Source organism: Apteryx rowi, unplaced genomic scaffold (genome assembly GCF_003343035.1).
Source record: "Apteryx rowi isolate R43461 unplaced genomic scaffold, aptRow1 scaffold_625, whole genome shotgun sequence".
Taxonomy (NCBI): Eukaryota; Metazoa; Chordata; class Aves; order Apterygiformes; family Apterygidae; genus Apteryx; species Apteryx rowi.
Genome location: NW_020450900.1, coordinates 111,921 through 129,433, shown reverse-complemented (window position 1 = coordinate 129,433; position 17,513 = coordinate 111,921). Strand labels below are relative to the sequence as shown.

At 36.5% G+C, this 17,513-nt stretch overlaps 1 protein-coding gene across 2 annotated transcripts in view; it reads right to left on the bottom strand.

Moving 5' to 3' along the window:
* Window positions 1–17,507, bottom strand: part of PRIMPOL (primase and DNA directed polymerase) — a 22,134-nt gene extending 4,627 nt beyond the window's left edge. Inside the window, exons 1-9 of one of the 2 annotated variants that reach the window (XM_026084072.1) lie at window positions 17,377–17,507; window positions 13,739–13,923; window positions 11,721–11,812; window positions 10,663–10,804; window positions 9,176–9,323; window positions 3,966–4,256; window positions 3,550–3,615; window positions 1,658–1,820; window positions 365–462 (exon numbers count right to left, since the gene is read on the bottom strand). In XM_026084072.1, the coding sequence (XP_025939857.1) occupies window positions 365–462; window positions 1,658–1,820; window positions 3,550–3,615; window positions 3,966–4,256; window positions 9,176–9,323; window positions 10,663–10,804; window positions 11,721–11,812; window positions 13,739–13,918 (1,180 nt within the window). In that variant the 5' untranslated portion in view covers window positions 13,919–13,923; window positions 17,377–17,507. The remainder of the gene's footprint in view (window positions 1–364; window positions 463–1,657; window positions 1,821–3,549; window positions 3,616–3,965; window positions 4,257–9,175; window positions 9,324–10,662; window positions 10,805–11,720; window positions 11,813–13,738; window positions 13,924–17,376) is intronic. The other variant, XM_026084073.1, reaches the window with a different exon arrangement.
* Between the last annotated feature and the right edge of the window lie 6 nt (window positions 17,508–17,513).

The following is a 17,513-nucleotide window of genomic DNA, read 5'->3' as shown; positions in this document are numbered from 1 at the left end:
GGCAGCTGTTCCCCAGCACCCCTCTGGGTGCTGTCAGGGAGCAGGGCGGGGGGGAGGGAGAAGAAAAGGAGAATTGAAAGGGACACCAGGAAGCTGGATCCCCACATCCCCTTTCTTTCTGACACCCACCCACCCACTCACCCCAGGGACAGAAGGAACCAGGCTGAAGCATGATGGCTGTGGGGACAGGTGGGGAGGAGCAACAGCACTCAAGCACTGCAGAGCGCCCTTCGCACAGCTGGGCTCCGCCACCTGCAAAGAGCTAGCTGAAGAAAAGGCCTTACACAGGTTATCAGATATACATGTCACAATACAGCTAATTTAAGACTTTTTTTTTCTGTAGAGTAGGAAAGGCTTGAGGTACCTCTAGTACTTCTGGTAGTTTTACTGTTTAAAAAAGCAGACATTTTTCTTTCCTCTTCTGAGGAGCCAGATGTCAGAATTGTTGTGTCGTCCTTGGACCTGAACAAAAGAGGGAATGCAAGGGAAAAACATACAATTCTTATAACATAGAACCTTTCACTGTGCCTACAGGTCCCCCCACCCCCCCCGCCCTTTCTTTCCCCCTCATTTTGACAGTTTCCTTTGACTTGCACCAGCAGAGGGCAGGGTTTCCTCCTTCCAAATAGCAGATTGTTTTCCTGGCAAATTTTGTTTTCCTGGCAAAATCCCAATATCCAGCCATTTAAAGGGTTCTGGTCCACAGTCTTACAGTAGTATTTACTCTAGATATAACATTTGAGCATATATAACTGTTGATGGTCTTCAACCATGATTTTGCTATCTGCAATGAATTGCTTTTCCTTGCTGTATTACTAGCTGGAAGACAGATCATGACAGAAGGCTAAATTCAACAAAGCGTAATTTCTCATCCATAATTATGACAGACTCAGCTGATACCTACTATCTGAATATACCACATGGTGTATGCTATGGTGATATCGACATCAGTTCAGGAACAGGAACATTTTGGGACAGAGAGACTGAAGTTACCACAAATATAAGTTTTTAATAAAAATGTAGAAGGCCCTAACATTTTGACCCTCTTTCTGCTGCATTAGTTCTTAGGATCATCTTAATGACAAGATACTTTCGGTTTAGATTAGATACAGAAAACTTAGATTATTATATTAAACAGTATCCAACCTGAAGAGGAAACTGTGTACAAAAATGAGAAATCTGATGGGCAAATAAACATGTAAAAAAATCCTTTCAAACTAATATACAGCAAATTATTTTTCATATTTATATTTTTCATATTTAGTTGACTGAAAATCTGTAATCTTTCCTTTCAGAACTATATGGAATCTGTCCAAACTTAAAAATGGTTGAATTTTGGCACTTTCAATAAAAGATCATTGGGCAAATCAGAACTCTTGAGTGTGTGGAGAAAAACATAGCACAGCTCAGAAACGATCTCAACTGCTTTGCGTTCTTTGAATTTGCAGGACATTCGAAGCTAGGTGAAGAGAATGGATTCCCAACAAATTTTTCCTTCAAAAACAAGGCATCTTACTGGAAACTCTTACATTACACTGTAACAATGTTCATGGAACACCTGCCAATTAAATATTGCTATTCATATCTGCTGTAGGAGAAAAATTATTGAAATGTGTCTTTAAAAATATTTTAAATTCCACTGAAAGTAAACCATTACCCAACATTGCAGATCAAAGAGGAAAGAAAGTACGCTTCTTCCAAAGAAACGTTCTTTTCACGTTTAGGGACAAACTTATTATCCTCTGCGATCTTCAGAATCACATTTTTTCCTGCTTTTGATGATTTATACATCCGGAAATTTCTGTTCTTTGTATAAACTCCTACAGAAAAACAAATGTTTCTTAACATACTAGCGCTGGCTAGGATTTAAGATACTTAGTAGTTGAGCGTTAAACAATTTTTCTTAGACACAGCTAAGGGTCTAAGGAAAGGACACAAACTAATGCTGATTTCAGCTCACTTCCCACAGAAAATGCACCTCCATAGAAACGCCAGCAAAGCGAGATCAAACAAAATGCACATTTTCATATTACAGGAGAATTAGGACAAACACTCAACACCTCTACATAGCCTTTTTTATCGTTTTTACACTATCATTGCTTAAAATTTCTGTTCAGACGCAGAATAGTTGAGGTTGGCAGGGACCTCTGGAGATCATCTAGTCCAACCCCCCCGCTCAAATAGGGTCACCTAGAGCAGGCAGCCCAGGACCGTGTTCAGACGGCTTTTGAATATCTCCAAGGACTGAGACTCCACAGCCTCTCTGGGCACTTCAGGAAGATCTCTGGCCGACTCTCTCAAGACTGATCAAGCGTATAGCAGGTTTCCCAGGACCATGAATATCTCCAAGGATGGAGACTTCCACCACTTCCCTGGGCGACCTGTTCCAGTGTTCAGTCACCCTCACAGCAAAATAAATAAATAAATAAATAAAATCTATATTCAGATGGAATTTCCTGTGTTTCAGTTTGTGCCCGTTGCCTCTCATCCTGTCACCGGGCACCACTGAAAAGAGTCCAAGCATAAAAAGCTGCACAATTATTTTATTCTGAAATGATTCTATAGTCATCAAATTTTCTGTTCTCTGTGTACTAGACACCACTTTTTCAAAGTATGTATTAGAAAAGTTTAATTCCCATCTAAATAACACATAAAGAAAAGCCAAATGGATATAGTAAACATTGCCTAATTGATCTAAGAATTTTTTGCAGAGATGGGTACTTAATTTGGGGGTTGCATTTAATTCTCACAAAGATGAAAGCACTAATAGAGCTTGTACAATTAGAATATAACATCCCATTCTATCATTGCAGCCATATTCCAGTTGTTTTGATTCTAGCCTTCCAGTTTTGAGGTAATGTGGACAGTGTAATTATCGAGGGGGTTTCGTTTTTTGGCACAACACTAAATTTTTTTAGACGGTGAGGTTAAACAGCACAAAAATCAACTTTTTTTAAAAAAATTCTATTCACTAATACACTTAAAGAAATTTTTAATAGTAGCATTATATATTAGATACATAAAGTAATCCTCTGATTTAGTAATGGAAAAGCCTCATCTAGGGCCCACTTTGGGATTACATTTCAACAAATCAGACATACTGGAGAGACTTTTGAGGCCAGCAATAAAAATGATTCAGTCCTGCTTTCTCAAATTCATGAGAAGAATTTGAAGGAATGGGGGTTCTTCAGAGAAGTCTGAGAGAAAATATGATAAACAACCTTCAAGTACATAAGAGGCTGCTGAACAAAAATGTGATAAGCTATTTTCACTGAGACAGGGCATGAGGCACAGAATCCAGACATGGGTATGGGGAAGGCCTGAACTTTCAAACTGCAAGTTTAGTTTGCCTGTGGGAGTTGCGATCCTGGAGATTTTTAACATTTTAATAGTATGAATAGGCGAAGTACAGCTGGTCCTGACTTGCCTTGGGATATGGAGTGCCCAGCTCCAGTTTCTGCTATTCTGTCATCACAATATAACAACTGCCATTCTAAAAGCAGGAAGAAGGCTAAATTCATACGTGTATAACCATTCAAAAGGCCGCACCTGTAAGACTTGTTCTAGGATTAAGCTGCTCAACTGAAATGGTAAAATGCCATGCATGCTGTCTTCCTTTAATAAAAATAAATAAATAAATAAATAAAAAGAGCACTAAGTCCTTAGGAACAAAATTAAGAAAAAGAAAGTCTTCTGTGGCCAGAATTTCTTCAAACTTCAGGACAATATTATTAAATGAAGTAATATAAAGAGTTCTATGTGCCAAGAACCTAAAGTTCCTTTAAAGTACAGCCTTTATGATTACTGTTTCAGCATGTCTGGTATTTGGCTTAAACTCTGTACTTCAGAACCACAACAAGAACATGCAGTGCTGTAATTAAAGATTAAGGAATATCTTATTTCTTAACCTTTGTTGCATTCCAATATACATTCCAAACAGGTTTAAAAGCACTTATTATATTTACCTAGATCCACAAAAAGTTGCTTGCGTCCTTCTTTGTCATTTACTACTAGAAAGGAAAATTCAGAATTTTCTCCCTGGTCTGATGTTTCAATTTCTGTTGTTTCGTTAGCAATAGATGGCCAACTCTTAGAAGCATCTTCTACTGCTGAGAGGTTTATAAGAGAACCATCTAATCCACCTGTTGGTGCAGAACACTGAAAAACACGGCCTGTTCTTTTTTCTGGAATCAGAGCAGCAGCGTTGCTCTCCATTAATGCCATGGCAGGCTGCAAAATGGTTCTCACAAAGTTACCTTAAAAACAAAACCAGATAACTTCTTATATTCATGAGTCAAGAAAGAACTTAATAGTTCTTGTACAAACATTTTCAAAACAGCCAAGGTGGAAGTGGTTGGAGTTTGGGCATTTTTCCCCCCCTTTGGATTTTTCCTTAGAAACAAACAAACAAAAATCTTTTGGACAAGCACAGTGCACAAAATATTTCTGGATAGTATCTAAGAAACCCACGTTTGGCAARAATTTAACTGAAACTATTTTTTTTTAAACAAGCAAAAATAAAGAACTGTTCCTGTGTTAGTTGTATAATATGACCACTATCTTCCCCTTTGCAATTTTACTGCCATAACAAACTAAGTGAAAGGGTGCATATTTCTCTGTGTAATTGTACAGAACTGAGTTGGTTTGGTCATTACCTCCTTAGAAATAGATAAAATAATGAAGCAGAAATGCACAGACTGTCACTACCATTTTCTAAACTCTGAACTTAATTCAAAGTCCCAAAGGTGCAAAAATAAAATAAATGCTTTTTGTAGCTCCTGCCCATCACAACACCTGTACTATCACAGTTATTACAGCCACTGACAGTCAAGGCTGTGAGTTGCTCCCATGCTTGGAGCATAAATGATCTTGACTTAATGGTTAATATAAGGAAGATTTTTTAGACTGAAATTTCTGTGAACCTGAATTTTCCACAAAAATGCCAAAAACATTCAACAAGTTCAATTCAGATCCTCATGTTAACTTACTATGCACGTTTCTGCATATGAAGTAGACYTCTTAACAGTAGGACTTACACATATGCTTACATACATACATACACATATGCATCACCTTGTTATTGACTGATGTCAAAAAACAAGTAAAAATAGTCAGTCTATTATAAAATACAGTTTGTTTTAAAATATTAAGTACCATTTACTGAAACACTTCAATAAATGAATAAATCATTCACATAGCACTGCTATTACACAGGTTGTTTTATATCCAGCCACAGGTATAGTTTTTAATTGTTTAGCTGAATATTTTTGCAGTAGTTAATGACAGTATGAGATGACATTACCAGGATCAGATTTAAGATTCTGAAGAGTCTGCAATTACCCCTTTCACTATTGCTTTCCTTAATTTCACTTTTAGGATGATTAAAAAAATCTTTATTTGGAGCTTCATACTATTTTAACTGATGTAACAGAGTTTGATCAGGGCTTATTTGAATGACAAATTACCTATACAAAAGTCATTTTGTAAACACTTTCTCAGCTCTCAGTATACCGCCATTGTAATCCAGGCTCTGTTAAATGGTAACCAAAGACAGACAAATGAAAAGCATGGCCAAATTACTTGCAAGGAGAAAGAGGAGAATAAATATGGATACGGAAGGAAAACTATGAAGTGGAAGGAATACTGGCAAGGAAGATTCTCAGTTGTTGGAAGAAGCTTCAGTGGGGAAACTGAAGGAATATGAAGTACTGTTGGTCCTCCTATGCTGCCTATCAGCAGAATGACTGACAGCACTCACTGACAGTATCTCAAGCATTAATATCACCAGCCTCATAATTCATTATTTCACAGAACTACTAAAGCACACAAATGATTTGGCAGTAGTTCACACTCACAGACAGTATTTAAGCCACTACGTTCAATGCGCATGCAAAAATTTCTTAGGTCTACTTTCTCCCTTAAGTAACTAAATATTCTTTTCAAACTATTTCAGAACTGAAATTTATTTTAATTAACAGAAAGTGTCTTTAAAAGTCCTGGTTGAGCACTTCATTTTTTTTGTGCATGTAATTAAATAACAATCACTCTGGTGTCAGTATAGCAAGCTTTTTCCTCAGTAAAAGACTATTTGGGGGATTAGTTTCTTTATGATTCACACACATCTTTGTTTTCCCTCTTCCCATTTCTTCTAACTGATGAGACTCGCCAGGCATGGGAATGAAACCCTGCATTTCGCACTTTTGATTCTTGGCTGTATTTTGTATTTTTATGTTTGGGATGTGTCATCTGCATAGATTAAGGTAAATTCACTGATTTGCACAGCACTGTGCTCTCTTACACGTGCCATGAATTCAATCCCTGTATTTTAATTCTAATTAGTACCTAATTCCAAAGGTTACATAATAAAGTTTGATAAGATGTGATAGTTCATTTTCTAGTTTATCACAAAGGACAGAAAGGTATGATTTGTAATATCACRGAATAATTCATCATAAAATATTTATTAGACATAATTTCACAATGACCAACTAAAAAAACCCATTTTAATGTGTCTGAAAAATATGTTAACTCTTAAGTTAAATATTAAATAGACAAGGTCTTCCTGTCACATCCAAGACTACATGCATTTTCATACAGATGCTCTGAAATTACTTTATGAAGGTATCTACATGTCTAGATATTTACTATGTCAGAGTCCTTTCACAATACTTGAAGTACCAAGCTAATAAGCTTCAAGACAGATTTGTCAAGTTGGCTACTAAAATGCGTGAATGAGTAGTCTGAAGTGTAATATTCATTGATAACATGCACARATTTACCACTGACACATATCACAATTCTAGAAATCAATTTTCACTGCAGCTTTAACCTCTTGTTGAAAAGGCAAAGGCAGAAGACTTTTTAAATATAGGCAATCTCTAAATACATTTTAATTATGACAGTAAACATATCAAATCCACTTCACAGTGGAGACACAAACCACTTAACTAATGGACTAGAATTAATAGTTCACGCTCTTACTGAAAGAACTGACTGATGTAATTTAGTTACCAAGATCACAGACTAAAACTGCCGTCATACCAAATTATTTGTCTTGCATGTATTACTTAAGAGTTGTATAGTGACAGAGGACCATGCTTTTGAGCTAAAAAATTGTTATGATCCTATTTAATTGACAGTACGGTGTCACATGAGAAATAACTACTCTGTGTCACGTTTTGAGCTGGCAGCCAGTATTATAAGCAGTTGCTTATTATATTGGCAATCTGTTTAGCTTGTCATGTGTCTACTTTGAGCTATTCTTTAAAGTTCTAGGAACACAGATTCCACTGCTTCTAAGAATGAGAAATAGGTTTTCTAATCTTAAAAAAAAAAAAAAAATCTAAAAATCTTTATTTCTGAGAAATCCTATTGCCTCTTTGTGTTGGAGTAAGGATCTGAAATTTGCTCTCAGGTGACCTTTAGGCCAAGGACCATGTGCCYATATTACGAATGTTTGGGAAAAATAAAACAAAACAAAAACTGATTTTGTATATGCACACAGAGGCCTACAGGATCCAGCCTCTCCTTACAGAGTTTACTTTATTCCTCCTGGTGTTTGTGCTGACAAGACCTTTTGTACATGATTTCTTAGAGCAACAGAAGAAATGTGCCATCCCCACACAACTCTGACGCAACAGTACATGTGTTGTCCCCACAAAATGACTGGACACAATCCAAAAGGAAAATAAGACTTTCTTTAATGCTGTACTGCACTAAAAAGGGGCCTGGCACAAAGCTAAGAACCCATCTTCCCTGTGCTGTCCTTAATTCCCTGTTAGCACACACACAGGTAGAAGCTACCTTACATATATAGGAAGTGTAAAAAAGAAGAAATAGTGTAAATTATACTCAAGACTGGAATGAGGGAAGGTGCTGAGGTTGGAACTATCTGAGAAAGGAGATAAAGGTGAGAAAGGAAAAGGAAGACTGGGCATGAAGACAGCCAGGTAGGTCATGACCAAGCAGACAGAAGAATGAAAGTGGGAACCAGAAAAGGACCCAAAGTTATGAAAGCAATAACCTCAACTCTTCCCATTATTCTGCTGCCATTGCAAACCCATCAACAAAGGACATAATTTCTTTCTGGCACATGCAATTCCGCTGCTGTTGTCACAGTTAATCTTGCACACGAATGGCAGAGCTCAGTGTCACAAAGCTAAATTTCATCCCTGCTAGTAACCCATGAAATTATTAATATAGTGCCATATGACAGCACTTCTACTTCCTCTCTCTCTCCTCAGATTTGCCTTTTTAAAATAAACACAATAAGGAACAAAGGTTTCAAAATCAAGCACTCAAATATTAGGAAATGCCAAAAATCAAGGCTGCAGGTGCATAACCCAATCTTCTTGCACTAGCAAGCTGATTCGGGTTTTAATACCATCACTGGGCAAGCTGTTTGCTATCAGTTCCTGCTTCATTCAGACAGACTGAATTCATATTCTGTTGTGTCTTAATTGTTCAATGTGTATAAGCCTGCTTTACTGCACACCATACAAAATTTGTTCCCAAGAGATTATGAATATCAACATTAACTTCTTTAGCTCATTACTAACACCTCAGTGCTTCACAAACAGTATTTTAGAGTAAGTAAGTTCAAAACACTCTGTGAAGTGAGAAGATAATATTCTACAAATGGCATCAAGACAACCCTGAACTGGCAATTTTTTGTGTTGGAGCTGCTATATCCCAGGAAACACCCCAATTTACATCAACAACTAAAATTGTTTTCTGCTTTTTCTTAAATCATGTTTTTTGCACAGGTGGCTTGAAGCTGCCTTTGCCCTGCCTTTCTGACCCTGTGCTGAGCATAAACCAGCTGTATTTAGGGCCAATGATCTTAGATTTAATTATTAAGACATATATTAATCTGAAAATTAAGCAATTGTACTGTCCAGTCTTACCAGCAGCTGTGTAAATACACCATATACACACATACAGAGGTTACATTTTTATGAACAAAAAAAGCTAATCATAGAGAATGAAAGTAGAAGATGAGTTGAGGAATAACGAGGCTTAATGAAATACAAATATGTAGTCATTTTTGCTGGGAATACATATTTGTTTCCATATATAATTCTGTTAAAATGAATATTCAAGTGCCACAACGCACTATAAAACAGCAAAACCTCACCTTTTATTTCTAGTGTGTAAGAGAAAAGAACACACTTACCGACATGAATATTATTCTTAAATACAGTCTTGTGGGGCAGAAATATCAAGTGTCGACTAAATTTTTCATCAGTACTGGAATCTAAATTCAAGACATCTTTGGCTGAACAGTTAACATCATAAAATTCTTCTAGTTTTTGGCTGACAAGCTGAAAATTATATGCATGCATTAGGCTATTTTCTCTAGCATTTTTAATAGAGATGTCTAAATTCTAACACAAATACAGATTCTACATCTTATTTTCACATTTTTTTCTCATTTTGAACATGCAATTAGTTAACTCAAATTAGCCACAAAATTTCAAAACTTTCCAAATTTAACCAAAATGGGACATAGATTGTATCTCCTGAATTGAGCAGGTGACTGAATGTACTAACACTGCTAAGATGAGGAAATTTTCAGTTTTTCAGCTCAGTCTAATTTAGTGGCTTTATCTACAAATTGTCTTTGTCCACAATGCCGTTCAACCACCCAGTGATGTTATTTCTAAGGCAGGCTTACCTCGAACCTAAGACAGAGGCTAAACAGATCAGTGAATACCAATGAACACTAAATAACCAGAGAACCAGGTAACAGCTGTAGAAACCCTCTACAAGTTTGCGATTACTCATGTTTAGGACTGGGATTCAGAACCTAAGAGTCCAGAAGCTTTGGATTTGGGTATCTCAAATCCTCCACCCAGCAAATGCAAAGATCTCTTCTCAACCCTAGAAATATCTAGATTTTGTAACTGATCCACAATGGAGTAAATTCTCCCATATCAGCTAAGGGCCTTTACAGAGGAAAGACCTCAATCTTTTTTTTTTTTTTCCTCCTTTTTAGCTTGAGACATACAAGTATCAGAAGCCTCACAAATACATGGTCATTGAGAAAGAGATTTTATTGGAACAGAAGATGTTCTAAAAACCTGCTTTATTTTCCACTTCTGATATACGGAAATTGCAGTTGAGCTCATTTTCTGAGCAAATCTGCAGTTAATTGGGAATTTGCACTATTTAATAAAATTGATATTTATCAAAGGTTTTGATAATTTATTACCTGACAATTAACAAAACTTTAGGTACCAAAATGATGAGTGCAGTCACCTGAGGTTTTCTATGTAATCATTTAAATCAACTGTAATGAACTGCCATATGAAGGTGCCTAAAATTAGGAGAGATATATCTAAGCCTTAAGTGGCAAAGCACATAAACCATTAGTGTGACTCTATAAAAACAAAATCACCATGTCAATGAAACCTATAGTGAATACAAGCCTTCCAACAAACACCATCCTCTGTTTTTTTCCCTGTCATTTAAAGTAGGAAACCTTTGCTTTAATTAAAAGCATATTTTTCACTTCATTAAAAACACCCACTAACTACATAATCATTTTTTATTTTACTACAGAACAATCAAAAAAATAAAGTGGTAAATAGTTTGGTTTCATATTAAACCAAAAACTAATATTAACCTACACATGATGCATTGGCTTTGTTCTAGTTTTACCTCAATAAACTTGGCAACCATACTCTTGCCATCAGCTCCAGGATTTGCTGGTTTGTAGAACTCCAAATCAAAATAAAGTTTACAAGCATCTTTTTCAGGAATTACTTCATAGCAATGCATAAGACTTGTTTTATAATCTTTGCTAAGGAAAAACAAAAACAAATAACAGCCTCTCATAATAAACACTACACATACTTATTAATTGCAAACAAGAACCCCACAAGTCTTAAATATTCTTTTATTTTTTTTAATCAACTACCTGTATTAAAACAAATGTAAGTAACAGCCCTATACTGCTCTGAAAAATTTCTAACTAACTTTAGAAACTTTGCTACTGTGTGGTCTAGGATTTAGATTCATAACCCCACCCCCAAAATCTTACAGTACATACTGCCAACAGAAATGCTGTTAAGAATTTAAGGAATGATGGAAACTACAGTAAAAATATCACTGTTATGACTTAAGCACTAAAAATGATTTATAGTTTTTAATTTAGTTTAAAAAATTAAGAAAAAATATTCCCATATTCGAGTTGAGAAAAAAAAATTCAAATTTACAGTTCTAACAAAAAAAGACTTAGTTTTTTTTGCTTCATAACCAGATGTTTTACTGTGGGGGGGAAAAAAAAAGTGTTCAGCACATGATCAAATTGTCAATACTTGAAACTGTTCATGAAGCAAAAGCCAAACCATATGTTGTTAACCAGACATTTATATTAATATGCATTTAAACTGATATATCACTAATCATGGAAATATATTTGTATCGTGTGTCAGTGTAGTCCCCTAAAGAAAGCTGTCAGGAAAAGCAAATCTACTGCTATTAGATTTAAGTTCACTAGGCACGAGGACCTTAATTCACAGGAAATAATGGAGGTCTGCAACTCAAAAAAAAAAAAAAAAAAGTTGAAAACACTATATAATAGAACGATTTTTCATTATGTAGATTTTCCCCAGGGCCAAGATCAAACCTCAGGCAACCTATTACAGCTCTGTGCTACTCACAGCTGGACTGACCAACCCCCCAGCAAAGTATAGGGCTCCTTTTCGAATACTCACGTATAATAAAACCAAAGCTCATAATATGTTGTCACAAGGAAAAACCTCTGTCCATTTTGTGTGTTCTTTTCCAAGGCAAATACATGAACATCCTTTCAAACAAACAAAAAGTTAAGTTCGTTTTATTTTAGAGAATTAATTAAAATTTTCAGAAGTTCCTATTTGACATTAATTTATTTGGGCAAAAGTTAGTAGAAATATTAAAAAAAATGTTAAGTACATCAGTTATCCTTTTCTAACCTAAGAAGCAACTGTTTTTAATTAAGAACTTCTTTCTAATTTCAGTTATGTGATTATAAATTTGAAGAATTTCTTTGAGATTAACAAACCTATGATGAATTCACATCAATGTAAATTCTATTTTCTCAATAAAAATTTTTTTTTTCTGATGCGGGTTCATTTAATGGGAGTAGAAACAATGTTCTGAAAAGAATAGTCTTCCTGATGTGATGGCTGCATGTGGCTTTATAACAAATATTCCTTAGATTCTATATTATTTAAAAGCAAAAATAGAAATCCAAAGACAAAACCAAAAAAACCACTGCCAAGCTGGTGAGAATATATTTAGGAAAACCGACTGTCAGAATAGTCTGAAAGAGACTGAGAGAAACGGACTTTCAGTATGAGTTATTTTAAAAGCCCCCAAAGTCACAGTATCTGAATATTTTACACTCTTAACGTAACAGACCCTGTATCTCCTACATCATGGGACAACACAAACTGTGCCTTTTTTACATGTGGGGACTAGAGGCAGATTTAAACTGTCTAGTCCACAGCAACACAGGAAATCTGTGGCAGCAGGACATTTAAGTGTACATCCTTTTAAGTGACTAGATACCCAAATAGTACCTCTTGCTGTTGAGTCTTTGCTTCCAAATGCTTACTCAATACACACAAATATTCTGTACGAGGTTTTTATTCTGGAGTTATGTAAGTTTTGAGCATGTATAGTTTGCTATACTTCAAAAATTTTCTGTAACACAAGGTCTACATGGATGTGATCTCTATTCAGTTTTCCTTGCAGCCTTGTCTATAGATGAGAAAAGGAGGTTTATCTTACAATGAAAAAGCATAAAAAGAAAAAAAGCTGATACACAAACATAGTGATATAAGCGGTCATTAAATGGACAGCTTCAACCAAACAGTCAATTAAAAAAGAAAGAAAGCTTCAGTCAAGACTGATTTGTTTGTTTAATTCTAATGTTCGCTAAAGTATGGAACTCCCAAGTAACTGAAACATGGAAAGTCCAGGTAATTAAATTACCCGTATATAAAGATTACTAGGTTCTTCTGCTAACCAAGTATACACTGTCGCAGATGTCTCATAATCAACAGAAGCTTTCATTGGATATTTCTGAGAGGAATTAGCAAATTACTGTAATTATATTTATAAAATCCAGACCTGCAGGATTACTTGAACACCTAAAATTGCAAAAAAATAGTACATTGCATTAAGTTTCTTTAAAAGAAGCAATCAATTTGAAAAGTATTAAATGCAGATAACTGAAAATAGAGGACACATTTCACAYAACGTTTATTTATGTGGCTCATTACTTATCAATATGTGAACTTGCTACTCTGAGCTCAGTGGAGAGGTGTATTATTTTTCTTTTTATTTTGCTAAGTCTCTACCTCCTGTTTTTACTTTTTTTTTTTCCTCTCATATTTTCTCCCTTCTTCCTACCCTACTCCTTCTTCTTTCCTATTCTCCTGCCAACCCTGCCAGCTTGCTTATCTTAAGGAGGAATCAATCTATCACTACAATGTTGCCAAAAAGCACCTCTGCTGTTATAAGTTAACATTAAATATCAATTCTTATGTCAGAACTAGTAGTTATTAGAGTTATCCTCAGTGCATCATGATCTTCCACAAAGATTTTAAAAAACTACTTGGTGTTTCAGGATTTCAAAACAAAAAGATCCTGCAATCTGCTAAAGACTTTACTGTTAACCAGGCTTTTAAATGAAGTCAAATATTGAAAGTACTCGAAGAGTAGAAACATTCGACAAAGAATTTACCTCTTCACAGGTTTTTACATAGTGAAAAGCTTCAGCCTGCCGACAAAATATTTTCCAAACAGGGGATGGTTGAAAAGGTTTGGACAGTTTTGGTCTGTAAACTGGAAGAAGAGGGTTTCTTTCATAGTGAGATGCTAGTTCTTCAACTTTCTTCAGTCTTTCTTCCCATTTTCTCTTCATTTGTCCTAAAGCAATTACAAATAGCCAAATCAGTATCAATTGTTTGATTGAATTGATTCAATTTTAATATACCTTATACCCATCTCTGCTTTTGATTCTGTATTTAYTGAGCATACATTATTTATTCACTTAGAATAGCCAATACTCAAAATCACCACCCTACTTAACTATGATATTCCCTTTAACATTTAATCTTTCCATCCAGTTTTGGTAATAAAAGATAATTTATTTTCATATTAATTCAATCAAAGATCAACACACAGAAAAGACAAAGTAAGGGAATGCATAAGAAGTTTCATTTTTATTTACAGAGCAGTATTACACTCTGCAAAAAGTACACAAAACTATCTTAATTAGCCTCACACCATTAGTAGCGAGTGCAAAAGTCCTATCATTTCTGCTTTATGGCAAATACTATCATTTCTGCTTTATGGCTAGAGGAAAAAAAAAACCAAGGTAATTGATTTACATGGGTAATAAATCACTTGAGTTCCTGAGCAAAAATTAAGATTTCAGTGACCTAAGCTCTGAGCTCTGTGTCTCAAAGTAAAAGAACTGAAATCCTAAATGAGTGCTCCATTCTTTGCTGCTGACCTTAGCTATTGATTAGTAATACTTTCACCTACTTTAAAAATCTCATGTTTTCTATGCTTCCTTGCAAACCTAAAATAGCAATCCTATCTGTTCTCAAGAAATGGTATGTGAGATAATAATGCTTGCCATCATGCAACCTTTAAACTTGTAATCACATGAAGGAATCCAAATGCTGTAAAGCAATGTAAAACACAAAAGTACATTAACACAACAGGGGTATAATTATTTGCAAGTTTTACTATCTTTTTTTCTGAAAAAATTTATTGCCACACAAAATGCCTACAAATGAGTTAGAGCATTTCTAAGAAACTGAAACAGAAGARGAGGGACAAGAAGTGAAAAAGATTAAGGTGTATCTTTTTGTTCTGCCTAGGATTACCACTTACCAATCCTTGGTACTCATAACAACATCCCAGTTGCAATAAAAGAGAAAACAAAACTAACTATACTCAAAAGTATTCATACCTTTAACAGACTGGATCCACAAGGTGAATTTAAGTATTTAAATATCCCTGTGGGCACCGAAACCCAAATTTTAGATCCTCTGACTCCCCCTCCAAGGTTTCCGCAGTGAAGTTTTCTGGACACCTACATTTATGCCCACAGTACACTTAAACCTGCCTGTGGTTTCAAGGTTTAGTGCCCATGTCAAGTCTAAATAACAGAATGCTTTTTTCTCTTATAGGGGCCAAACATATCATATCTACAGATCTTGAAAGCCTGCTGACCTATGAACTTCCTCCACCCCCTTCCTTTTCATGCAATCAATTTCTGCTTTGGAAATGAAAAGAGAAATCATAGATTGCAATCAGCATTTCTCAGAAGTGCCAGCAGAATCTTTGGTTTCATTTTGATATCGTTGGCATTGCTGTAAATTAACTCAGTGTGGAAGCACAATACAGATATGCTATCTCAGCACCCTCTCACAAGGTGACAGTTAAAAAGAAGGGAGGTGAAGGAGAATTCCCATAATTCTACACTCATTTAAAACTTCCTACTTAGGCTATTTAGGAATATTTTTTGCAGAAACAATTTCTACAGGGATACTTGAATCTGAGCAAAGGTTGATGCCTCTTCCTTTAGACTGAGATCTGTCACTTTTTTTTCAGTCCAAATGTTCATGGATTCTCAGCAGTCTCAGGTCTTTTCAAAATAACTTCAGCTCCTATACCAAAGATATCCAACATAACACATCTGCTTAGAGTATGTACAATTTACACCTACAGACTAGTAAGCCTTCTGAGTTTACAGGGAAAATCCAACTCCATTTTCATCAATTCTTTCCCACCAGAAGTAATGGGAATAGTTATTTACATTCCGCTTCCCAGAAAGAAATTTTGTCACCAACATGTTTGGACTTCACTGTTTTTGATCGAACATGAAGACACTCAGAAAAGGTATCTCCTGGGAGATCATTTAAACTCTGTATTTCATTTGCCCCTTCAATGAAAGACTATCAAAAAGCAGGCAAGTGCCTATTGGAAAATTTAGTTTTTAATCTTGAACTTAGTCTGCTTTTTGCTTCTAAAGGTCAATATACAAATACAAAAGTAAACAACTCACCCTAAAGTTCATAATGAAGCTGGAACTAGCCCTCATATTCAAACAGCTATTGTGTAAGAGTACATTGCAGGGCATTCAGATTCTAGTAAGAAGGGATTCAGACTACATTCATTGCCCAGTTGTACAATTTCACACAGCAATGGAAGAAGAAATCCATCATAAGTGGAAGTGCCTGCTCTGATACAGTTCAGTGCATCTATATTTCTTTAGATCACTGAAACCAGAAAGATGGCCTCTCATATGCTAAACATCCCCTGCAACTTATTTAAGATCATAATCAACCACTTGTTTGGACTGTCAGAAACACATTAAATTTTCAGCACACAGAAGAACAGAAACAAAACACATATCCAGGTTATGCAAATTCAGACACAAACAAGACATATTTTCACTGCAGCATACAGTGGAAATAACCACGTTTCATGCTCAGGCAACTGTAAGAGGCCCAGCATGCAAGCCCATTCAAAGCTTGCTTGGGCACTTCTGCACTTGTGGTTCACGTGCAATGCACACACAATTGCAATCAAAATGCGTGACTGCTTATTTTTCACCCATGTGACAGCACAGACTTAGTTAGGTTCTTTGTAAGCTATAACAACGACCATATTTAAATACTTAAAACATTATCATGGTCAGAATGTTATAAAACACTAGGGAACTCCATCTAGTTTTTGAAGCCTTTATGCTAAGAATATAAGTTAGAATATAATTATTAGCACAGTTACACTGGCGACAGTAACAAGAACATCACCAGGTCCAAATATGAAAAAATCACGAGTCCAAAAAGACAAGCCTGAAAATCGTGATTTCATGCATGAAAAATTATTTCATTTCAGATAACACACTGTGAGATCCTTTTGTTGCTTTCTGGTTGCTGAGCCTTGGGGCCGCACGTTGTCGGGCACGCACAGGTCCCACACTGTGTCTTTTCCCCTCCTTTTTAGTTCAAGGGAAATTATGAGACTCTCACAAAAAATCTCCTTTAAAAAAATCTACAGCTCTGACAAGTTTAGAGCACTCACGGGAACTGGCAAAGCTTAAAATGAGGAGCTAACGCTTATCTAATTCAAATATAAACTGCCTACCGTACAGCTCGTTATAAGGGCGCTTCGTCACCCCCCACGGCCCTGCCCCGCCGCCACCGGCCGTTTCCCGACCTGCCGTTTGCCCGCGGCGGGGGCGGGGCCGCGGTCACGCGCCCGAGCAGCACCGCGCACCGCCTCCGCCTCCTCCTCTCCCCCCCCCCCCCCCCCGGCCGCGCGCGCACAACGGCCGCCCGGCCCCAGCTCGCCGGTACCTACCTGGTGCCTCTCCTCGCAAGAGCCGGCAGGGCGGGCGGCCCCTCAGCCACGTTCCCAACGGTCGCGAGCGCCCGGGCTCATCGCTGCCCGCCGCCGTTGGCGTTTGAACGCGCCGCCGTTGAGCCGCCCCCCTCCCC